Below are 24,056 nucleotides of genomic sequence, written 5' to 3'. Positions count from 1 at the left end.
ACTGTCACAAACGCCACAGCCCGGTGGACCGGTCCCTGCGGTCTGGCTGGCTTCTGAGTGGGACCAACACGCGGGACGCACTCGAGGCCCCGCCGCACCCCAGCTTCCGCGGGGCTTGTCGGTCCCGCAGCCTTGCGCTCACGGTCGGCGCCCTACCCAAGACGTCAGGGTTCCCGAGAGACCCGGCCCTCACTCGTGCTCACGCCTGCAGTTTCAAAGTAACTCATAACTGGTTATTGATAGTAGGAAATGCCATTCTCTCCGATTATGTGGAATTACCCGGAAGTTCACTAGACTCCAGTTCAGAAACAAACAGTTGGCATACGGTCCTGCATAATTTATGCACTTAGAAAATGCCACACATCAAATAAACCGGTGATGTCCAAAGGTTTTTGGTTATGAATCCCCAACAACAAAAACAGCAGAATACACCCCTAACATCTGCTCATTTATATATGTTACACAAGCACTATTGTGATGCTACATGTACATTATAAAACACATAATACAAACTCAGGCTGACACAAACGAAGACTGTTTTTAATCTTTCTCCTTAGACCACGTGCACTCTCTAACACACACACACACTCACACGCCCTGCTCTGGACTCCACGGGGGAGCTCGCACGTGGCCTAGCAACGCTGCGGCATTCTCAGGCCGGGGCCCTCACCACTCAAATGGAAAATGGAAAATGCAGCAGCCAAACTGCTGTCTCTTTCCTGCTCCGTCCCACCATCTCTGACTCAGGTGACACTGCCTCTCCCCCGTCACCTCATCACCTCCTGCTCCCTCTCACCCGCCAACAGACAGCCGAGAAGACTAAGAAGCCAGCAGGTGCAAACAGCGGGACAGAATCGGCTCTGTTGTCAGACAAACCTGGATCTAGGCCTCTAACTCACCAGGTGACCCAGGCCAGACAGGTAACGTCTCTAAAAGTCATCGGTAAAGGGGGTGATAACAGGATCGCTCTCACCTGGTTATTACGAGTGAGATAAGCTATCACTGGAGCACCCAGCACGGTACCGAGACAACACACGTGGCCAATTAATATTTTACCCAAAATTATTTCAGGTGCCTGAAGAAGTCACCTGGACCTCGTCTCACGGGCCAGCTCTGGACGGAAGCAGGTTGGAGGGGAAGGCGCTCAGGGGGTGGAGCCCCGCAGACCCGGTTTGGAGGCCCGGGCCACCACGCACCAGCGGGGTGCCTCTGGGAACCCCGTTTCTGAGGGGCAGCTTTTCACCTGTTCGATGACCGTGATGACGCAAACCGCATGAGAAGTACCTGTCGGAGCCGGGAAACCTGACACCAGGGGCCAGCAAATGGCCACCACCGGTGAGGGGACGCAAACAGCACACAACCCTAGGTGTCATCCGGGGCCTCTGGGCCACGTTCCCAGGCACGGCTGCACACTCGGAGAGGAAGGCTCCCGAGAGCCGGCCCCACACGGGGAGACACACCTGCGTGCGGAACCCACAGGTAAGGACCGTTTCCAAGCCGGACGATTCACTGGCTCACATGGGACCTCCGGCAACTCACAGCGTTCATGCCTCCATGTTCTAGTCACAGACCAGGAGCAGGCGTTTAGCCCACCTTCCAACCATAAACTAGATGATGGGGGGAGGCTCCCAAGCCAGGGACTACAGAGAGGCGCTGTTTTTGCCCCCCCCAAAAAAGGTGCTCTCAAACATCCGAGTACTTCCACAGACCTAATTCTTTCTGTTTCAGTCTATGACCAAAAGAATGAATACGGAATACAGAGATGTATTTGTACAGATGTGTTTTCTACATCGTGGGCCCAGTAGGAATGCTGCAAATGTGTAAAACATTTAAAACCTAAGCTGTGTTAACATTCACTTAAAACAAAAACATACAGGTCATCAAGTAGGCATCACTCAGAAACGCCTAAAACGTATCCAGCGCTAACGAGACAGCCTGACCGCGACTCCCTTCCAAAAACTTCCTCTTCAGCACAGTATCCTGAGGCGGCAGGACATCAGAACGAACGCCATGTAACCGAACTCCACGAAACGTTTGTCTGGAGGAACATCATCCAAGACACCGTTTTATGTCCCCTTTACAAAATCTGAAAGAGTTCAGTCACGCAGCACTGACTGTCCCCATAGAAGGTGGGGCAGTAGTTGGCCCGAACTAGGGGCAACTCCTGCCATGGCCCCCGCAGGGGCTCGCTGCCCCGTCAGCCAAGAGCATTCCCACCTGCACGACTTTCTGTATTTCTACCGGTCTGGACCCAGGGCTCCCTGCAACTAATACTACCGTGACATTGTACTCCTGTTTGATACACAGAGGTAATAAATCCACCGAGAAGTAAACAGAGGCAACCTTAGTGAGCCAAGTTTGGGTTCGCGTGAAACAGAAAACTAGAACCCAAGCAAAAGCCACCAAAGGAACTACTCTCTCAATCAGGTCTTCCAAAAGAGGTGGGAGTGAACGGCGCGCTCTCCCCCGCACTCCGGGAAACCCCGGCAGCCCCAAAGCAGGTTCCAGAACCGACAGCTCCCCGGGGGACAGCGGGGCCAAGGGCGCAAAGACGCGACCCCCTCTCCCGGTAGTGGCTATCTGGAGACGAGGGTGGGGTGGCGGCGCGCGGCTCGCTCGGCGGGGGCCGGAGAAGGGGGGGACGCGGCAGCCCGGCCCGCTCTCCCGGCTGTGGTCTCCCAGCCCCGGCAGCACAGCTGCTGGACAGCGCCCGCGCGCCCGCGCCGGAGGCGGCCCCCATCCCGGAACTCCCGGGGCCACGCGGCGGGAGGCCGGGGCCCACGAGAAGCGCTCTGAGGGCGCGCGCGGTGGTACCTGTGGCGGCAGCGGCTCCCGGGCGGCGGCGGCAAGGGCGCGGCGCGGCGTGCGCGCTCCCGGCCCGCGGTCCGGTGCGTTGCGTCCGCCTCTCTCTCTCCGGGCCGCCGGGGCCCGCGCAGCTCTCCGCCCCTTCACCTCTCACCTCCTACCTTTCCCCCTCCCGCCCCATCGCCCTCCGCACGTGTTCCCAGCGGCGCGAGCATGCGCAGTCGAGCTCCGCCCGCAGCTCCCGCCCGCCCCCTGGCGGACGCAGGCCGCCCAAACCGGCGGGGCGGGAGTGCAGCTGAGGATCCCATCAGGCTTCCGACAGCTTCCGGAGAGTAATCGACAAGCACAAGATGCCCATCAGCCGTGTTTTTTAACAGCGGGGAATTAGAAAAGCTACCGAGATACACAACAAATGCAGATGGGTCGAATACATTATGTCCATAAAGCGAGTTTCCATACAGCCTTTTAAAATAATGTTTTGTGAATACTGATGTTGAAAGATGTTCTTGAAAGATGCTCTTGAAAGATATTCTGGATGATTCAAAATGAGCTATAGAGTATGCTCTCATTTTTGTTAAAAAAAAACAGTTCAAGGGCAATGGTCTGGGGTGATATTGCTGTGTGGTCAGCGGATGTCTCGGGTGGAGGATTACAGTTACTGTTTTGCTTTTGCTGACGGACACAACGATTTTCTACACAAAACGTGCATTTGTTGTCATAGTTACATCCACAGAGCGTGTCCTCTGTCAGGTGCTGAGCGGAGCGCTTCGCACACGTGCTCAGCTTTGCCTTCCTGAACCCTCCCCCTGACCCAGATAGGTCCTGTTTCTGGGTCTCACACAAGGCAAACGGCAGGTTTTGTCCGTTCTGGGGGCGCTGGCTCACCCCAGGATGCTGCCCGTTGCGGCTGCCTGTGGGCCCACATGGACACCTTGATGACACCACCCTCACCTTCGCCAGGTGTCAGTTTTCAAGTGTCAGAGCTCAGCCCTGCTGTTCCAGGCACCCAACCCAGGGCTACCAGGATACAACCTACCTATACTAGTGCATGTTCAAACCTGCTCCTGCTCTAAGGACGCAGCGCTGGGGCAGCAGGAAGTGCAGGTATGCAAAGGGAAAGCCACAGGCGACCCTTCCGGCAGCTCCAGCTGCCGGGTCTGTCCTCTTCCTCGCAGGCGTTCCTCGGAGCCACACACCCTCCCCCACCCTGTGCCCACTGGACTCTGGACGAGCTCTCCAAGGCCGCCAGTCTCGCCTCCCGCCCTGCCCACCACACTGTCGTCACAGTGAAATTAAACAACAGTGGGGATGATTGGCCTAGGCCCAAAATGACCTTTAAGATTATGCCCTGTATTCAGGGTCGGCTTTGGGCTTTAGATGAGAACCTTAGAGAAAGATTCCTTTTTGTGTCTTATTTTTGAGAGGCAACAGAAGAGAGAAATGGGTAGAGCCTTATCTACACCCCTTAGCCATCTCCTATCACTCTCTGTCCTTGACCCCTTGAAACGCAGCCACCTGACCCCTCAGAGACCTTGGGCAAAGGAGACTCACTTCTGTCACCAGCTCCTCCCTCTCTCCACTGCCTGCCCCTTTTGGCAAGTATAAAATCTACCCAGTTTTTTTTGTTTTCTGAGCAGCTCCGCAGGACTGAATACCCTCTTTTTTACTGTAGAGCTTCTACAAAGAATGCAGTTTTAAGCCTACCTCAAAGCTGAATCACCAGGGGAAATCCAGTGAGTCAGAGCCTTCCTGAGCCCCATCCTAGGCCCAGCGAACCAAAGCCTTCTCTCTCAGAACAGGCCCGTCTTTTCCCAACTCCCCCAGCAGGGACTTGGCCAGACCATCTTCCGAGCTCTGCTGTCACCGGTACCTCACCACCCCTGCCCTCCCAACCACTCCACCCACCTGTGTTTGCAGGGCACCAACCCCCCGCAAGATCTGGCCACTTTCCTCCCCAAACACAAGAGCCTCTGCGCCCTGCGGCATAGCTGAGAGTCCTCCACCCTGCAGGAGGAGACAGACAGAGGCCCTGGTCGGGGGTGGGGGTGGGAGAACCGAGGCTCATGGGCCCTGGTGAGGACCCACGCTACAGAGTGCTGCCCGTGAGTAGAATGGAGTGGTCGTGATCTTGGGGCTTCTCCCCAACATTTTATTATGAAATCACAGGGAGCAGTTGAAAGAACCATATCGTTAACTATACATCCTAGATTCTACACCTGTTAATGTTTGGCTTAGTATGTTATTACCTATTGTTAAAAAAAGTCTCTCTTCACCCTGGCTGGCGTAGCTCAGTGGATTGAGCGTGGGCTTCGAACCAAAGTGTCGCAGGTTCGATTCCCAGTCAGGGCACATGCCTGGGTTGCAGGCCATGACCCCCAGCAACCGCACATTGATGTTTTTCTCTCTCTCTCTCCCTCTTTCTCTTTCCCTTCCCTCTCTAAAAAATAAATAAATAAAATCTTTTTTAAAAAGCTTATTTAAAAAAAAGTCTCTCCATCCACCTATGAATACATTTTATTTGTTATGCATTCCAGGTAAGCTGCAAATACTTGATCTTAGTTCTTAAATATAATCAGGTGGAACAGCTCCATGTAGCCCTAACCAGAGTTAAACCAAAGACATTCACGGCTGCAAGTTTTTCTGAGAGGAGTTACAGACCCATGTGCTAGCCAGAAAAGGACCAGACCCTGGGGATTAACCACTGGGGCTTAGACGTCAGGGCTAGATGAGGAAGGCCAGGTGTCCGTAGTCTGGCATTGATGGACTCTTTCATGCAGACAACCTGGGAAAGAAAAGTTGTTTTGGAAGAGTTCACGGATAAAGGGGTGGGGGAATGGAAGCCAGGCTAGCTCTGGGGTAGGTGCAGAGTCCCCGAGGAAGTGTCTGCTCATTAGGATGGGCTGTGGGCAACCTGCAAACAGACAGTCTGGAAAGTTCACGTGTCAGCAGGAACCAGAGGGGCCCGGTGGTCGGGGGGCCTGGCCTGTCTCTCTAGATAACTGGGGACAGTCCCCTGGAAGTCAACTCCACCCGCTCCCAGGAGTGCAAACAGCCTGCTGCTGCGCCCTCCGGTCGGTCGTTAACTGATCGACCTCTCGTCTCTTCCTTGCACTCTCCAGCCTGCTGTCATTTAGGACGTCTCGGAATTTCTTTCTTACCATCAGTAAAGCTCAACCTTACTGCAAATTCCTCGCCATGGGAGTGATACTCAAAAATTGTAAAAACTAAATGGAGCTTAAAGGTTGTCAAGAAATGGCAATTCCCTACACTGAGCCAGTCCTCATGAAAATCTTGAAAGATCGGGGCTGGATGTGTCTCGCAGACGGAGAAGCCTTCCTCGAGAGGGGAGATTTGCCCAAGGTCCCTCTAAAGCTGACGAGGTGGCCACATTCTGGGACACACGACTCTGGGCTCCACCCCGCTGCACAGGCACCTGGGTCGGGCCGGGGCATGGAGGACACCCGGGTCTGGCTTTGCCGTCGCTTGCACCGATGGTCACGCTCACCGTGAATTAAGCTCCGGTGCGGCAGCTGGCAACGTGGACTGGCAAGTGCGGCTCCGGCGCAGCCCCCTCCGAGCGGAACCCTGGCTGACGCACCTCGGCAGGAGCTGCTCTGTGGCCAGGAAACTCACCCCAACCCCAGGGAGCCTTGACTTGAGAGTCAGGCGCCAAGATGCGACCAAGAACACAGACCTCTGTGATTTTGGGGGAAAAAAACACTAAATCCATGTGAACACGTGTAAAAAAGCCTAGATCCCAATAAACAGGGAAATGACCATGGCACAGTCACTAAAAATATTGAAAATCTCCAAGTTGTATCGATAGCCATTCAATGCCTTTATGATCTACCAAGTTCCTACCACGCGTCAAGAGACCAAGGATATATGAATTCGTTCCCTGCACTAGAGAAGCTGTCAGTGCACACCTTTACACAACACCTCACGAGTTATTACAGGTCACACCAGCAGCCACTGATAATGAACTGTTGACTGTCGGCTCCTTGCTGGAGACTGGCTCTGTAACCCATACAGTCCTCACGATGGCCTTCAGAGGCAAGATAAACCCCACTTTAAAGGTGCAAAACTGCAGAGCCCTGGCTGCTGTGGCTCAGCAGACTGAGTGCCACTCTGTGAACTGAGAAGTTGCCAATTTGATTCCCCATCAGGGCACCTGCCTGGGTTGTGGGCCAGGTCCCCAGTGCGGGGCGCATCACAGGCAACCACTCGTTGATATTTCCCTCCTTCTCTTTCGTCTTCCCTTCCACTCTCTCTAAAAATAAATAGAAATCTGCCTTGGCTGGCGTAGCTCAGTGGATTGAGCACAGGCTGTGAACCAAAGTGTCGCAGGTTCGATCCCCTGTAAGGGCACATGCCTGGGTTGCAGGCCATGACCCCCAGCAACCGCACATTGATGTTTCTTTCTCTCTCTCTGTCTCCCTTCCCTCTCTAAAAATAAATAAATAAAAATCTTTTTACAAATAAATAAATATCAGTAACAGGCCCTGGCTGGGTAGCTCAGTTGGTTGGAGTGTCAACCAGATCCTTTGAGTTTACAGGAATCGGCCTTATGAATGCATAAGAAGTGGGACAACAAACTGTTGTTTCTCTCTCCCTCCTGCTTCCTCTCTCTCCAATCAACGATAATAATAATACCAATAACAAAGACAACATCCCACACAGTTACCTGACCTGGACCGCTGCGAGCCCCCACTCGGAGTGAGAAGCACCAAGGCCTTGGAAGCACGCCCCCTGCCCGGGGCTGCCCGTGCGGCCTGTATCCCTCTCACGCTCAAGCAGACGAGGCCAGCACAGACGGAAACCCACAGGCATCTCTGCTCTCAAAAGGAGGTGGTGTACTCTCGTAATAAATAGATCTCCATGATATTAATTGTAAAGCCTTAACCAGCCTGACACAAGCGGCAGGCTACAGGACATGTGACAGACACCAGTGGGGCGAAACTGTAGGAGGAACTCAGGGCCCGTAACAAGAGAGAGGAGGAGGCGGGGGGAGTCCCCGGAACGCGGTGATTCCCATGCGACTCTCACAGAGGACACACGGGAGCCAGAGGAGCGCTCCTTCTCCTGGCCTCCTCTGTGCTTGTGTTTTTTTTTAACTGACTTAATAATATATATTTAAAAATTAAGAACTATTATATGAAAATGCTTCTTATTCCCTTAGAAACAGAAATTAGACCAAAAAAAAAGAAGAAGGTTGGTATCATTATTTGCAGATGTTAACAGTATCTTTAGAAAGGGAAAAAAATCTTAAATCTCAAAAATCTCAATCAGAAAGTTGTTAGAAGCAATCTTCAGAAAACTACAGGATGTTGTAACTTTTTCAAAGTCAACTGCATGCCTGTGTCAGAGGCACCGGGAAAAAAGCAGGCGAGTCCTTTGTCCAGTGACGAACAGCATTTGAGAGGGCGTGAAATTAACTTCTCCATTAGCTTTAATAAAACGATACAACTATGGCTTTAAGAAATGAGAGGAAAAGTCCCTGAAGAACACTTTACAGAGCGTGATCAAATGCAGGTGAAACTCATCTGGACAAGTGCACACAATGCTTTTTTAAGAGAGCAGACACCCACTAACCTTTCAATACCTATAAAGACAAATTTCAGAGAGGCTCAATTTTTTAAAACTTTTCATATAAATAAGTCAGAACTGCATAAAGAACAAGGACTAGTATTTTTCAGTACACGCTGTTGGGCCACTGAGTTCTCAGCATGGAGACAAAGTACGATACGGTAACAAATTCTAAATGAGTCAACACCGAAGGTGTGTTTTAAAAATTATTGTAAGCTGGGACAAAACAACCAAGAACAGCCCCTTCCTCCAGTAGGAAGAGAAGGACCTTCTGAACCCTGAAGAACACGGTGCCACCAGAGATAAAGCAGGAGCAGCCCAAGGTCTCCTTCCAGCGGTGTTGCTTCCCTGAGTCACACATTCTCCCGATTCTCTGCTCCTCCCACTTAAACAAAATGTGAGGGGGAAACAATTGCTCTTTCCTGTGACCTGAAGTGTTCTGAGGGGACAGTGCCCTGTCCCCTCTCCACCAGCACCCTGAGCTCCTGCTTCCCCCTCCCCTCTCCACCAGCACCCTGGGCTCCTGCTCTCCCCCCTCCCCCGCTCCACCAGCACCCTGGGCTCCTGCTCTCCCCCCTCCACCGTGCCACGGCAGCAGGTGCCTTGCAGAATGTCTTCATCTTTACAGCCCCTGCTGTGAGACAGGTGTTCTACAAACATGTCTTTAACTAATCCGTATTTTTTTTAACTTTCTGGAGATAAAATAATTTTAAAAAGCCAGAATGCAGAAAAATATACACAATGATAACACTTGACTTTCCGAACCATTACAAGGAATTAATAAGGTTGACACCAGATTCTAACTGGTAAGTGATTGAGCATGAAGAACAGGTTCTGTGCACATGGGAAAGCAGAGGAAGTTGTATCCTGGCTATCAACTGTCCGTTTTCACAGAACACTGCACTACTTTAAAACCTGTAAAAACTGCCCTGGCTGGTGTGGCTCAGTGGATTGCGTGTGGGCTGCGAAGCAGAGGGTTGCCAGTTTGATTCCCAGTCAGGGCACATGCCTGGGTTGCAGGCCAGGTCTCCAGTTTGGGGCCTGTGAGAAGCAACCACACATTGATTTTTCTCTCCTCTCTCTAAAAATGAATAAACAAAATCTTTTTTTTAAAAAAGCATTTTAAAATCTGTAAAAACTCAACACAGGTGGAGGCAAACCTGCTGCTCACTGTCCCCCGGTTCCCTTGTTCCGAAGAGCACCTGCTAACAGGTGAGGCCACCACACGTGACCTCAGGGGTCCCACTCCAGGGAGCAGGCTCTGAATTCATCGTTCCTCACCGGTCATAGATCAGGTCCCCTCCCTGCTTTATTATTTTTTTAAAGACTTTATTTTTAGAGAGAAGTGAAGGGAGGGAGAAAGAGGGAGAGAAACAGCAATTGGTTACCTCTTACGCATCCCCACGTGGGGACCTGGCCCACAACCCAGGGACATGCCCTGACTGGGAATTTAACTGGTGACCCTTCGGTTCACAGGCTGATGCTCACTCCACTGAGCCACAGCAGCCATGGCTCCCCGCTTTATTTGCAGCGCTCCTCCCTAAGTCTACATGCTAATTCTCAATTGTGTAGTCTCTGACCCCTCCACGGGAACGTCCCCTCCAGGGGGCAGGCCCCTGTTTCTGTCACTGTCCCGCCCTCGGTGCCCACAGCAGTCTGCCACCGAAGGTGCTGAGAGTTTGATGAGTGATGGAAGGTCCTGAGAAAACACGTACTTGCCCCCACTCCCAAGCTAAACTGAGGCATGGCACATAAAGTTCACAACAGCATCCTTTATGACCACAAAAGCCAGAACCTGTATGCCCAGAGAATCACAAATACGATATGATGACAGCATAAATGCCAAGCAGCCCTTCGACATTGAAAACTCAGTCCCAACATGTGTAGGCGGAGGGAAGAAACACAACAGCAACGTTCGCACCGTGGACGACGCTGTGAGGTGCCTTGTCCACTCAGAACGGGAGCGTGCGTGAAGCTTCTATAAACGCTGAAGCATTAATGAGAATCATCAGATCCCTGGACGGCTACTTTCTCTCAAGTCGCTCACACGCGTAGCTTTCGGAGGTCCTGCCGGGTCTGCGGTGCTTGGAAGAGAAGGGCAGCCGCTGCCTCGGTGCGGAAACCGACGCAACAGCCTGATGCGGGGCAGGGGTGACAGGCCGTCCCTTTCACAAGGACTGGAGTGCAAGGAGTTAATGTTAAAGAACCACCGAGAGTCCCCTAGTCACTGCAAAGCAGTGTTTTGTTTTTTTCACTTTATTTTATAAGTCAAATCCACTGTGACAAATTGACATACACTTTTAAGGCAGCGGTGTCCGACCTGCGGCCCGTGGGCCACGTGCAGCCCAGGGCGGCTGTGAATGCAGCCCAACACAGAATTGAAAATTTACTTAAACCTTTACATTTTTTGGTGATTACGTGTTGCAGTTTATTTAACGTGTGGCCCAAGACAACCCTCCTTCTTCCGGTGTGGCCCAGAGGCCAGAAGGCTGGACGCCCCTGGCGCCCACTCCGAGGAGACCCTGGCTGAGGGGTGAGTGTGGCCAGCTGGTCCCTCCCAGGTGACCAGGCAGCAGCGTACCTCCTGGGGTCTTCACGGGTGGGGGGGGCCAGCTCCTCCCCAAGGCCCCACCCTGCCTGGTGGCAGGAACACTGCTTATTCTCTTCCCGAGGCCAGCAAACCCGGGCCCCACATGGGGCCTCAGGTGGCCACCGCCAGGGTGCCAGGCCCTTGGTGGCCAGGACCCACGGAGCCAGGAGGAGCGGAAGCTGAGAACTGGGTGGAGGCCTGCCTCCCGTCCCCATGAGGGTCAGCCAGCCGGTGTTGACTCAGAGCCAGGCCCCCGACCTGCAGCCTTGAGCGTCCACACCCGTCCAAGCCTCCCTCCCCACTGGACCGAGGGGGAAACACCTTCACAAGATGAAGGTGAAAGTTCAATGAGACGGTTCACGGAAGCCACCAAGTGGACACTCACTTTACTCCAGCCACGGCTACCCCGCCTGACCCCTAGGACGCCTGCCGCCCGGGATGGCCCCCGGCTGGCACGGTCACACCCGCCCTGGCTCCGGGGCACAGCCACCAGCGACAGGCAGCAACGGGCAGCGACGGGCTCAGGCACGTGTACGGGGAGGGCTCCGAGGGGCCCCTCGCCCGGTCTGACGCCCCTCTCGGCAGAGGTGCGGCTGCGGGTTCCTCGTGTGCTCCTGGACAAGGCCCGCGACGGAGGCGCTTGTCACAGCACCGCCCGGCCACCCCTGGGTGACAGGCCGTCCCAAAATGCAGACACGGAGGCGAAAACACGCATTCCTGCTCGGCTGCTCCATCCTCTGCATCCGGCGCAGCCCACGGCAGCACGGCCTGCCCCGCGGTCCGCTCACAGGACGGCCGGAGACAGGCCTCTGGCGAAGAAGGACACGCTCTTGTCCTGTATCTTGTACTGGAAAGTGAGGCTCCGGTCCCGCCGGGCGGCGGTGGGCGGCGACGGTCTCCGCCACAGGATCCTCAGCTGCGGGGACAGGGGGAGGGTGAGGGGGGCCCCCACCGGCTCCAGCGCCCGCTCCACTGCGAGCGCTCGCTGACTGCTGCGTGACCTCCACTCCACTGGGGGCCCTCCCGAGGTTGCGGCTGCCCACGCCAGGCAGCGATGGGACAGACTTCCGAAACAAAGCCATTACAGCCAACTGACAATACAGGCAGGCTCCCCTCTGCTACGACAGGGATGTCACTGCAGTGACAGAGTGAGCCGTGGCATTATTTCACCGCAGCAGAGGGAGAAAAGCCTCGCCAGAGGAAATCGTCGGGGAAGTTTGCGTGTCCTCCTGTGGTCCTGTCCCCACACTCGTGGCCCAGCCCTCGCTGGCGACACTGGCTTTGGAAATCAGCGCCTCAGAATTTGCACATCCAGTTCAGAGCCCAGGGAGGCCGGGCATCTGGGGGACATCTCGGCTGACCAGGACGCTCTGGGGAGCCACGTGGCCTCAGCGCCAGGCCACTAGCACCCCCATTCTCTCGTGCCGTGCCTCGAGCACCCCCACAGCACCTCTGCGTTGCTTTATTTCTGCACTGGCCCCTGAATGACTCTGGGCCCAATCCCCTCCACTCTTAACGGGTCAAGAATGGTTCACGTGAAGTTCACCTGGAAGCTGTGGAGGGGCTTTGGGATGACTGCAAAAGAGAGGTTTCCGGAAGCAGAGAGCCACGGCAGCCCTCGGCAGGGGGACAACCTGACCTCCGCGCCAGGGCAGGCCAAGCTGCACCTGCGCACGCACTCCCAACACTGTGGAGGGCACCGGCGGGGTGGCGGCAACCCTAGGTCTCGGTCTGGAAAGGAGCAGGTCGCCCTGAACAGACAAGGCCCGCCGCCCTCCTGCCAGGGAGTCCTGCTGCTCAACGGTGGGGCCCCTGCACCCCCTGCACCCCGCCCTGGACAGCTGTCCCCACCTGGTCACACCTGGGCCCGCTGTGGAAGGCCCGCACGGGTGCACGGGGCTGGGCAGCCTCCAGGCCGGCTCCGACTCGCACTCCCATGACTTCTGCGCCTTCGGTCCCCACAGGAGGGACTCCCCATGCGGATGAGCCCTCGGCCCGGCCCTGCCCCGGGACGCCCTGCGTGAGGTCGGGACTCGGGCACCGGCACGAGCGGCCTGTTGCCCAGCGGGACCCAGCCCCACCCCCACGCACCTGCCCATGCACGCACCTGCCCGTGCACGTCCCTGCAGAAGCCGGTGGCCAGGCCCTCGGCCCGCAGGATCAGGTGGCTCTGGTGGCTGAGGCCATTCAACAGCACGTCACTCTCCTCGTCCTCGGCATCTCCGCTGTCGTGCACGAGGGCCACGATGCTTCCCTGTGGCAGAGACACGGGACGGAGCCAGCTCCTGACTGGGACGCAGGACCGGGGCACCACTGGACACCCACCGCCCACACACCTGACCTGGACTTCCAGCTCAAGCCTCCTGAGGCCAAGCTCGGCCCGTGCTCCCCTGAAGGTTACTGAGAAGTGCGCCCATTCTGTGGGCGCCGGCTCGCCCCCCCGACAGGGGACGCCATGAGTTAGAAGTCCTTTTGTGAGGCTCCTGCCCAGTTGCTAAGGAGAACGGAGGGGGTCTCTGTGGTCTGTTACGGGGCAACAGCCACCAAAACGGACTGCGTGTCAGGCAATGAAAAGTCCCGCCCACACAGCTGACGGCAGGTCGCCCGTGCCGTGCAGCGAACCGCAGGGACCCATCACACCCGCGGGCACGGTCACAGCTGCACAGTCTTTACATTGCTTCCTTCTCCTCTTGTTTTTAAAACTGCTCCAAGTTTTACCATGTCAACTAAAAGAAGTATCTTCCCAAAAAGAGGATGGTCGTGGGCCACAGGGCAAGCTGAGCTCAGGCGGCCCCTTCACCCCCGCCCCGCCCCGGTGTTGAACTTGCCCTCCAGGCCCCTCCGTGCTGGCCACAGCACCTGGTTCCCGGCCCTGTGACCACAGCCAGGACGGCCTCAGAAGCTCCCCAGACAGAGTCCGGGGGCACCTGCCTCTCATGCCGCAGGAGCTCAGCACGCACTGCCGGGTGAACGCACCCGGCTGACTCGGCTCCTCTCCCCGCTCCGCACCCTCAGCCGGACCACACCAGGCCGACCGCCGTCTGTGGCCGCCACCTGCCGCCCTGTCGCTGGGGAGCAGCCACGGTGGCCAGACGCTGCAGGCATCGCCAGCCTCATCTCACTTACCTCTCGCGGTCGGGTTTCTGGGAGGCAGACACCGCAGCCATTTCTGCGTAGGCTGGCCCACGCTCACAGCTGAAATCTCTACTGCGGACAACCTCTATTTCTGCCCGATGATTTGACAATAAGGTTACAACCTATACTGACACTACATCTCATTATCTCGCCTGATCTTTTACACACGCCAGAGGGACAGTGGCTTGCCCCAGAGGACGCAGGCCACGTGGCAGGGCTGGGGCCGTGTGGCCGCCCATGTGACCGGCCCATCAGAGGTGGTGTTTGCCATCCCTTCCATCCTGAGGGCGTGACTGTTTAGCAACAGCAAGTAGTGGGGGGCACGGTGGGGAGACCGACAGAGTTCAGGGCTGCCAGAGCAGAACTCACACCCCACACACGCAAACCCAGAGACCACCGCACGCCAGCGAGGCCCGGACCCGCCGGGCCGGGGGTCCCAGGCGGGGGCCCGAGCGCCGCGCCTCAGTACCTGCAGCGAGCAGCACACGGTGGCCCGGCAGTAGTGGATGAAGTCCAGCACGGCCACCGCCCCCACGCCCAGGCCCAGCAGCACACTGAGGTCATCCACCAGCAGCACCGGGCTCCTCCAGGCGGCCTCCCCGCGGTCCACGGGCTCCAGGGCCTCCCGCACAAACTCGTACAGCGGCTGCAGGTTCCCGGCGCTGGTCTCCCTGGGACACACACAGGGCGCAAGTCAGCAGACAGTTCCCTCCCCACAGACGCTTCTCTCGGACGGCGCGGCACCACAGGGAAGGGCTTGGGGGAGGCAAAGAGCTGCATCGCAGCCCCCGGCCCCACGGAGTTCCCGCCGGCTGGCCGGGAAAGGCAGGCGCACGCACGTGAGCTGCACCGCAATTTGAGTGCTCCCTGTGGCCCGGCGGGCGCCCAGCGCTGTCCCACACACCGGGACTCGAGAGTAAACAGCTTCCCAGGCCCATGAGGGACAGCCTCTCAGGCGAAGAGAGTTACGTACCTGGGAGATCGATGCGGAGAGGCAGGTGGGAGAAGCCTTCCCCGGAGGGCACCAGGAGGCATTAAAAGCTAAACAGCGACCCAGGTGTCCAGGGGTGAGAGGCCTGGTGTGAGGGCCACTGGCGTGCGCGACAGATGCGGCTTGTGTCTGAACACGCCGGTCCACCTGCCTCCGTGCCCCCGGTGCCGGCCGCTGGTAGCTGCTCCCCAGAAATGGACAGAGGCTCCAAAGGCCCCTGCCCCACCGCCCCAGGGCCCAGGGTTGAGCCCTCTAACAGCAAGGATGACGACCGCCTGCCCACACTGGGGGTCAGGTGTCACTCAGACAAGGACAGCAGACGCAGAGACTCGAAGAGCTGTGGGCACCGGGCCAGGGCCCACGACCCTCTGGCTCCTCACAGCCGCTCGGCCACCTCGGCCACTGCACAGAGCCGCGTCTGGTAGGGGGCGCAGGGGCGGCTGCTGCACACACCCCTCTGGGCGGAGGAGGCCAGCAGCCAGGCGGGGAGTTTGCTCAGAGCGGCGTCTGCGGCTCAGCTCGAAAAGGACGAGAGGCGGAAGCCCGACCTCAGAACGGCAGACCCGCCGGCAGCGCACGTTTTGTTAAAGGGCCGACGGCGAGGACAGTGTCTCAGGCTGGTGGGGCCCGTGCTCTCTGCCTCAACAGCCCAACTCTGCTGTCACAGTGCAAAACAGCCAGGGACGATACGCGAACAGGTGAACGTGGCCATTCCGATAAAACTCTACCTGTAAAAGCAGGCGGCCGGCCCCTGGCCTGCAGTTCGCCAACCCCGTGTCACGCTGAGAACAGAAGGGAGGAGCGCCCCGGGGCTCCAGGCCGGGGTGGGGACACCGGCCGGCAGAGTGTGCCGCTCCACCACGTTCTCGGCAGGTGACGCCCCCTACGGCTCTGGGACAGCTGTCCGTCCACCCCCTGGCCCGTGGTCAGAGCCAAGGGCTGCCCAGGAATGCTGCAACCCCAGACGGGCCTGACCCAGAGTCCAGCTCCGCCCTCCCTCCTACACGGCGACCCCCGCTGGCCCACCTGCCCCGTGAGCACCCCGGGGCCGGGCTGCAGGCTGACTGACCTGAGGAAGCCCAGCGGGTGCGGCTCCGCCTCGGCCCGGAGGACGACGTCCACCGACGACTTGAGACCCTCCAGGAAGACGAGCTGCCCGCGCTCCCGGGCCGCGGTCAGGCTGACACCCTAGACACAGCGGGGAGGGCGGTGAGTTACCGCCCCTGCAGGGAGCCCACCAGAGGCTGGACTCCAGCTCAGAGGGTGCAGCATGCACTCCAACCCCCGAGAGTGTGCCCCGGGCCCCCTCCCTGCAGGGCGGCGCTGTGTCTTCTCTGCCGGGGCGTCCCTGGCCCACAATCCCTGTTCTGTTTCAGATGTGCATTTGCATTTGACTATCTTTTCTTCATATGTTTATTTTGTAATTACCTAGTACAGATTTTAACTTACAATAGTAATATAGTTCCCTTTTCAAGTGCATGTATTTTTTTCTTCAGAGAGAGAAACACGTGGCTCCTCTTATCTGTGCACTCACTGGCTAATTCTTACATGCGCCCCAACTGGGGACCACCCCTGCAGCCCTGGTGTCTCAGGGTGGCGCTCCATCCAACTGAGCTACCTGGCCAGAGCCTAAATGCTGGTGCTTATAAAACTAAGCACACATTTAGAAACAGGAAGGAAATAATAATACGAGGGTAGGAGAATGACAGTCTCTGTTGCAACCACTCGACTCTACTGTTGGAGAGGGAAAGTGGCCACAGACAGTTTATACACAAATGGGTGTGGTTATGTTCCAATAAAACTTTATTTACGAGACACAGGGGGTGCAAGCTGTAGTGTGTCAACCCTTGCTCTAACCAGAGCTTCTCAACTATAGTTCTTCGTAAACCACACAACTAAAAATCTCTTGGGACACCTGATTAAAATGCAGATCCCTGAGTCCACTCCAGACCTCCAGAACGGGAAATCTGGGGGTGAGCCCAAGAGTCTTCGTCTCAGCAAACACCCAGGGACGGTGACACAGTCGGAGTGTGCAGCCACCGCTCCATCTGCGCCCCAGACCAGGGCTCCCCTGCTCTCCTTCCCACCAGCACCCGCCACGATGCAGCACCAGCAGCTCCAGCAGCCGCGCCTGGCCGAGGGAGAGACTCCCGATCATCACCTCCGCTCGTGGTTATTGCCATTCTGCTCACGTAAGCACCATAAGTCACGGAGAGTGCATGGAAGCGCACGGAGCACGACGCTCACTCCAGTACTCTGTGCACCCCGTACTGCACACCCCACCCCCGCGCGTGGAGGATGATTGCAAGGGAATAGGAGAGAAGCAGCCAATCTGGTCGTGAGAGCACACAGCTCTCTCATCCGGACACACCAGTGCTAAGGCCACAGAGGGACATGCTTCACAGACCTGGAAGACAGCTTGTGTTCCCGACACGACTGCCCTCCCTGCGCTCACACCGACCCCAACACGGGAACTTCCTCCTTGTCTGCAGGCAAGGAGAAAGAGCCCGCCCTTCTCTCACCCTCCCACTGGTGTCTCTGCATCACAAAAGAGGCAGCGGCTTGGCCCAACAGTAGGACTGGCATTTCAGAGGTCACTGCTGATGGGCGACCAGGTGCCCTCCCTCGCTGAGGCGACGGCCCAGGCGAGGCCAGGAGTTTCACTAGCCTCTTGGCCGTCACATGCTGCCCGCCCTTCTCTGATGAGATGAGGTGAAGGTGGCGAAAGTACCTCTCCCCACATCTGGGTCCCAAGCCCTAGACTGAGGGAGAGACGGAGAGACAGGGGAGCCACTCGGTGCCAGCCCAAACTGGGATCTCCAACCCAGCAGGACCAAGGTCAAAGCCATGAGGAGAACGAGAAAACCTTAACTGGCCCAGAACCAGTAGAGACGGGTTTGATTAATTAACAACAAAGCTGGTTCTGTAAGTTCTCAATGAACAGAACATGAGGAGACGCTGCCTGACCCCTTCAGATGAAGAGCTCAGGATCCCACGGTTTCCTCCGTCCCTCCCTCGCTAAGTTCTCCACGGCCCAAGCAGGGGAGCCCAGCCTGCGTGCACACCAGCGCGTGCACGGCACACTCACTCACTTGGAGGGAGCCCAGCCTGCGTGCACACCAGCGCGTGCACGGCACACTCACTCACTCACCGGACCTCCAAGCAGGGGTCTGAGGTACTCACCAGCTTCTGTCCCACGACGTTATAGTGACTGAAGGACTGGACGAGCGCCACAAAGCAGACTTTACAATTAGCTGGAAAACAGAACAAACTGATTTGGATGATCCCTCTGTTTACAATCCGTCTCGTGTATTTCATAGCCCTGGAAACAAGAGCAATGTGGCCCAGAGGTCTTACCACCCAGTATACCCGACTAGATTCTAAGATGCAATTTTGTGTTTTTGTTTGTTTGTTTTTAAGATTTTTATTTATTCTGAGATGGAAAGGAAGGGAGGAAGAGGGAGAGGAACATTGATGTGTGAGAGCTACATCAACTGGTTGCCCCTCACACGCCCCCAACTGGGGACTGGCCTGTAACCCAGGCACGTGCCCTGACTGGGAATCGACCTGGTGACACCACCCCCATCCCTGTTCAAAGGCCGGCACTCAACCCACTGAGCCACACCAGCCAGGGTTACAGTTAATTTTTAAAACTGGCCCTATATCCAAGAGAATACAAAGAAAACACAAAGAAACTCTAACTACCTAACTAAACATAATTAATTCTAATAATTTATCTGTAGATTCTCCTGCTCTTTCTATGCTAATAATAACATCATCTACAAAACAAGATAACTTTCCAAGTTGTAAGTTACTGTGACTAACTGTGGCAAAGGTCACCCTCTGTCCTGGCCTGGCTCAGCTGGGCCTCAGGGAGCATCAACTGATACATGAGTCTTTTAGTTTTTCTTTTCCTTTAGCAGTGTTCTTCTCCTGAGCTATTTCCATAGGTAAACTACAGTGACCATGCAGTCTTCTCCCCTGCGTTCTTCAGGAAGCACCTCCTGCAGGGGTCAAGTGTCAACAGGTAGAGATCTCGAGATACCCAAGGGGGGCCGAGGAGGATCAAGCAAACCGAAAGCCCCCAGAGGCCCGCAGAGCAGAGCGGCAGAACCGGCTCAGTGGGGGGAGGGGGGAGGCAGGACAGGGAGCACACGCCGCTCCTCCGCAGGACTGGGCAGTTACCTAATAAACCCCAAACCCCCGACTGGTTCATGCTCTCCCCATCACTTCCTAACACAGGCTTTTTTTCTCTCCCTTGCCTTAGGTTTCTTTCACTGCAGCATCAACCAGTCCCGTACCTTTGAGGTAGAAGGAGAGAAAGTGGTGCACGAGGAAACTGCCATCTGTCCCAGCGTCACACAGTAGGGTCAGTGTCCCCTGAAAGCCAAGAGGAACACGAACGGGTGAGTCAGACTCCCTGGAGAGAGGTCAGCTGACTGGGTAAACCTGGTTAACTGTGTCCAGCCTGATGTTTCAACACCTGAAGAGTATGTATTTTTGTATATGTGTGTACATCCATGTACACACACACACACAAATACACTAAGACCACTAAAAAAGAAGCCAAAATTAGAGAAAGCCCAACAATTAAAGTGATCAGTATTAAACCGCTCATTATGGGCCAACATCTGATCCAGCCTCCTCCCTATTTCCAATTCCGACGTCAGTTCAGCCCCACAGGGTGGGAATGAGCAAGTGGCTGCTGACAGCGACTTGCAGGAACCAAGTCCCCCGCCCCCCCACAATGGCCCTTCAGGCAGAGCGCTGATCGCTCTGATCACGGAGATCCCTGGAACGCCCTCTAAAAATGGTTTGTGCATGTCTGGCTGCCCTGATCTAGCCACCTCCAGTTTCAGGTCAGTGAACGGGGAAGATCAAGATCAAGCGGTATTCTGTGCTGTTGTGATTGCTTTCACTGATAAAACATGAAAGATCACACTATCAGACCTTGAGGGTTACTCCCCCTGACGTCATTTCCTGGTGCCCACTTTGATCCTCCTTTCCCTCACTCCAGCCCTGGGCTGAGGGTTTCGGTGGTGCCAGCAGTTAATTGGCAAGGTCGCTAGCGCCACCTGCAGGCTTGGGCAGGCAAGAACTGCTGGGCAACTATAAAATCCACAGGCATCTATTGAAAGCTACAATTTTCCTGGCACTACGGGCTTTTGGACGTGATGTCTTGGCTGCCTGGAGGAGTTTATCATTTCATTAGGAAGACAATCTGGTTTATTATGGAATAAACCAGATACGTTCCTGGGGGGAGGTAAATCGTGGGCTGAAATGTGAAAAATTTCGAGGTGCCCCAGAGTGCGGGAAGAAGAATGGAGAAAATAGAGGGTGCCAAAGGTGAACTTGGCACAAGGCAACGTTGGCTGAGAGCGGCTTGGAAAAGCACTATTAGACACCGTGAGGAGGAAGAGTCAGAGGAGCACTGGCGTTCACCGCGACCTGCCGCGTGCTCGCGGGCCAGGGGGGCACGCAGGACGGTAAAGAAGCGGTGAAGGGTGGAAAATCAAACTCTCCTCTCCTCTCAGGCAACCTCCTCTGGGGGCCGGAACCCCCACTGCAGTGAGCACGCACAGGGCTCCCGGGGACACATTTGTGAGCGGAAACCCACCCACACCTCTGGCATGGTTCCTAGGAACTTCCAAGGGCACACACGGCCTTCGAGAAGACGTGAGATGGCCCAGAAGCCCACCTTCCGCAGGTCCTAGTGTCCAGCCCAAGCCCCGGGTCTTCCCTCCCTGGACCACAACTCCCAGCCACAGTCATGCCCACTGACGTCACGTCTTTCCGACAGCAACAGGTCCGCGTGCACTTCCTTCGCAACGTGTTCCTCCGCCAAGCTCCTGTGACCCGCCCGCGGGACTAATTACCTGCTCCACTCTGTCAGGGCTGGTATTGAGAAGGTTATTGAGTTCCGGGAACATTCCGAGCACCGGGGACGAGCGTTCTGGACAAGGAACTAAAGCCGCTGCGGAGACGAGGCAGTACGGAGAGTAACACACAACACTCAGGTTCACGGGGAAGGAACGCGCGCGCTCGCAACTTCGCTTCGGAGCGCCCCCGCAGCCAATCAGGAGGACGCCTCGGCCTGGCCGTACCGGCGCACGCGCGATGACGCGTTTCCGGCCGCTGTTCTTCGGGGCGCTCGGTCGGGCGGCTCCCTACCGCTGCAAAAAGTTTGGTTCCTGCGCTGTTGCGTCTGCAGCGTTTGAGCCCTCGCGATGGCACCCCTCGAGGTCCCATGCAGTCTTATCTTTCCTTCGTTCTCGAGAGTTCGCTCCCCCCAGCCAGACGGCAGTCCTGTCCGTTCCTCCACACGTACCTGTCGCTCATGCTGTGTGTCCCACAGTTACAGAACGAGAGGGGCCAAGATGCCCGCCCTTGCACAAAGCACAAAACAAACATGATAAAACAGGGAAATACATGTTGAAAAGTTCAATGGAGTAGGAGTAGGATTCAGGATTAAAGAGGTTGTCAAGGAGACTCACTAAGAAAATGTGACCGAAGCGCACCCTGTGTGCCCTTCCTTGCACTAACCGTTCCCCCTTTCTGGAAAGCTCCATTTCCCGGATACTTAGCTGGTGGAAAACCCCTCACATCCTTCAGGTCTTTGCTTAGATGTCGCTATCAGTGAAGGCTTCCCTGAGCATCTTACTTAAACCACAGACCTCTTCCTCAATACTTTTTTTTATTTTTGTTATTTATTATTACATATTATTTATTTTCTCCCCAACACTTCTTTTCCCGTTTTTATTTTTCCCATGGGGTTTTTTATCTAGTAGACCAAAGATGTCAAACTAGGGGCGAGGAGCTTGGCGCTGCCTCAGGGTAGAAACGAGGTGCTGCCGGATAAAACAAGGTGGAGGGCCGGATTTGGCCTGCGGGGGCCTTGTGTTTGCCACCTGTGTAGTAAACCATACGTGTAGTTTCGTTCTAGCCCAGTCAGTCTTAGATCCTTTCTCTCTAAAGTCGGGTTTTTTTTTTTTAATGTAGAATAATGACTATGATTCAAAAAAGGAAGTCTGCGGAGTATCTTTTGATGAACCGAAATTTAACAAACTTTTCCTCTATTCTTTGAGCTCACTGAGTCTTCTTTCAGAAAGTTGTCATTACCCCAAAGGTCATACAGATAGCCTAGATTTTCTCCAAATGTTGTGAGATTTTCCTTTTCACAAGTAAGCCTTTAATCCATCTGTGATTGATTTTCATGTATGAACTAAGGGGTACAGATCAATGTATCCCTTTTTGGAACTAGCATATTTCATTTAACCTGGCTATAACTTAATTGGTATTGTATTGACTCTTTAGATTGAGGAGGATAGGTACCCTTTAATATAAAATATTGACTCTTTCTCTATGTATCCATTTTCCTGCCAATGGTGACGGGTTAGTTTGAGTTTTGTCCTACCACAGAGGACGTCCCCGTCAGCACACACAGCCAGGCCGTTCAGCACAGATGTGCAAGAGGTTCTCTAGGTGTGTATCTGGAGTGGAATTGTGGGGTCCTAGGCAAAGACAAATTTGCCATGAGGCTAATAAAGCTATTTTTTTATTTATAGCATTGTATTACTTCCCTTAAAGGGTATTCCTCTTTGACTTTGTATAAGCCTCAGATCCCCAAATACCTGAATTTTGCTCTCATCCTAAAACAGTCCAGTGCAGACAGAGAAAAATCAAACAGAGAGGGATTTGATGCAGGAAATTGGGTCAAAGGGTGTCGGAAGGACTGGAAGAACAAAAGGGAGAAGGCGATATTACAGAGCAGTTAGAAAGCAGGGACTCGGGGCTGTAAGCCTGCAAAGTATGACGGCCAGACTGCTCTCCCGCAGGCTTCCCGCTATTTTCCGCCAGGGAGACACTGGCAGCAGATTGGAAGGCAGGAAGAAGGAAGAAACCATTCTGGCTCTGCTTCCGGCAGCGTCCGCATCCGTGGGTGGCTGGGCTGCGGATGTGCTGGGGAGTTTCAGAAGCAGAAGCGCGGGAATGCAGGCTCCAACGGCAGCACCAATGCTTCCAGGGTCTGCACGCCTCCCAGCGTCCACGCTGTGTCCAGTCTTCTCACACCCTCCCCCCACCGGACCGCCAGCTCCTTTCCGTTCTCTTTCCAGGAGTTGGGCCTTCCAGTTCCATTTCCTTCCCTCCCCAGCAGGAACTGTGCCCTGGCACTCAGAGCTGGCTGGCAAGCTGCTGTGTCTTCACCCCGTTCTCCTCCTGGAAACAGCACTGTCTCTAACGCACCCTCCCGGCCCCAACGCACTCTTCAGCCCCGCTTCCCTGCTTCCGGTGCTGGTGTCCCTGGCTGCTCGCAGACCTCACAGGGCCCCGCACCAGACTCTGTTGCATCGTAGTTTCCCTTTGCCTTCCTGTCTCGAACTTGATTGACTTTCCTACAACTGCTGCCCGATACCTCCACCATCTGTGACAAGAGAGGTCTATAGTAGCCCCAAGTTGAAGGCGAATCCACAGAACCCCAAGACCCCAGCAAAAAGGCTGAAAGCAGCTTTGGGTAATCTCCAGCATGTCCACCAGAGGGCAGCAGGCACCAGCGAACGCTGCCCGGTTAACCCGCCCCCGGTGTTCATTAAACTCTGGCACGGCAGTATTTGGCCAGGGTCCCGCTGGCTGACGGCCCTGAGCTCCCCTCTCTGGAAGCCCAGCAGTGGACTCCCCATGGGCTCTCCTGTTCCCGAGTCTGCCTCCCTCAGGAATGTTGCCAGCGCCCTCCCCGCTCCACGGCCCCCTCCCGCTCAGAGTAAAAGCTGGAGTCCTCCCGTGGCCTCAGCAATCTGGCCCGCTACTGCTCTCCTGCTCAGCCCCCCTCAGCCCCTGCGGGCCCCTCGCTGCTCCTCGAGGCCTCAGTTGCAACCACGCTTTGCAGGTCGTAAGACGCTCCCTCCGCATGTCTGCAGGACTCGCTCCCTTGAACTCCTCCAACGCTTTGCT

At 55.7% G+C, this 24,056-nt stretch overlaps 2 protein-coding genes across 4 annotated transcripts in view; both read right to left on the bottom strand.

Annotated features, from left to right (window-relative positions):
* Window positions 1–3,969, bottom strand: part of LOC123830510 (SREBF chaperone) — a 35,049-nt gene extending 31,080 nt beyond the window's left edge. Inside the window, exon 1 of one of the 2 annotated variants that reach the window (XM_045856838.1) lies at window positions 3,842–3,969. The gene's annotated coding sequence lies outside the window, so the exon portion shown is untranslated. Of the gene's footprint in view, window positions 1–2,814; window positions 2,976–3,841 lie in introns of those variants that run through there. The other variant, XM_045856836.1, reaches the window with a different exon arrangement.
* A 5,571-nt stretch (window positions 3,970–9,540) lies between these two features.
* Window positions 9,541–21,171, bottom strand: ELP6 (elongator acetyltransferase complex subunit 6). Of its 2 annotated transcripts, none has more exons than XM_045857436.1 (7): window positions 20,984–21,171; window positions 19,409–19,487; window positions 18,291–18,361; window positions 16,177–16,295; window positions 14,586–14,787; window positions 13,073–13,235; window positions 9,541–11,897 (listed from the first exon to the last, which is right to left on the bottom strand). In XM_045857436.1, the coding sequence occupies exons 1-7, from the start codon at window positions 21,035–21,037 to the stop codon at window positions 11,503–11,505; spliced, it is 1,083 nt and encodes a 360-aa protein (XP_045713392.1). In that variant the 5' UTR covers window positions 21,038–21,171; the 3' UTR covers window positions 9,541–11,502. The 2 variants fall into 2 exon arrangements, with proteins under 2 accessions (XP_045713392.1, XP_045713393.1); XM_045857437.1 differs by having other exon boundaries at window positions 11,620–11,897; window positions 13,089–13,235.
* Between the last annotated feature and the right edge of the window lie 2,885 nt (window positions 21,172–24,056).

This window comes from Phyllostomus hastatus, unplaced genomic scaffold (genome assembly GCF_019186645.2).
Source record: "Phyllostomus hastatus isolate PE091 unplaced genomic scaffold, TTU_PhHast_1.1 phas_scaffold_129, whole genome shotgun sequence".
NCBI lineage: Eukaryota > Metazoa > Chordata > Mammalia > Chiroptera > Phyllostomidae > Phyllostomus > Phyllostomus hastatus.
This window is presented reverse-complemented; position numbering and strand designations above follow the sequence as displayed.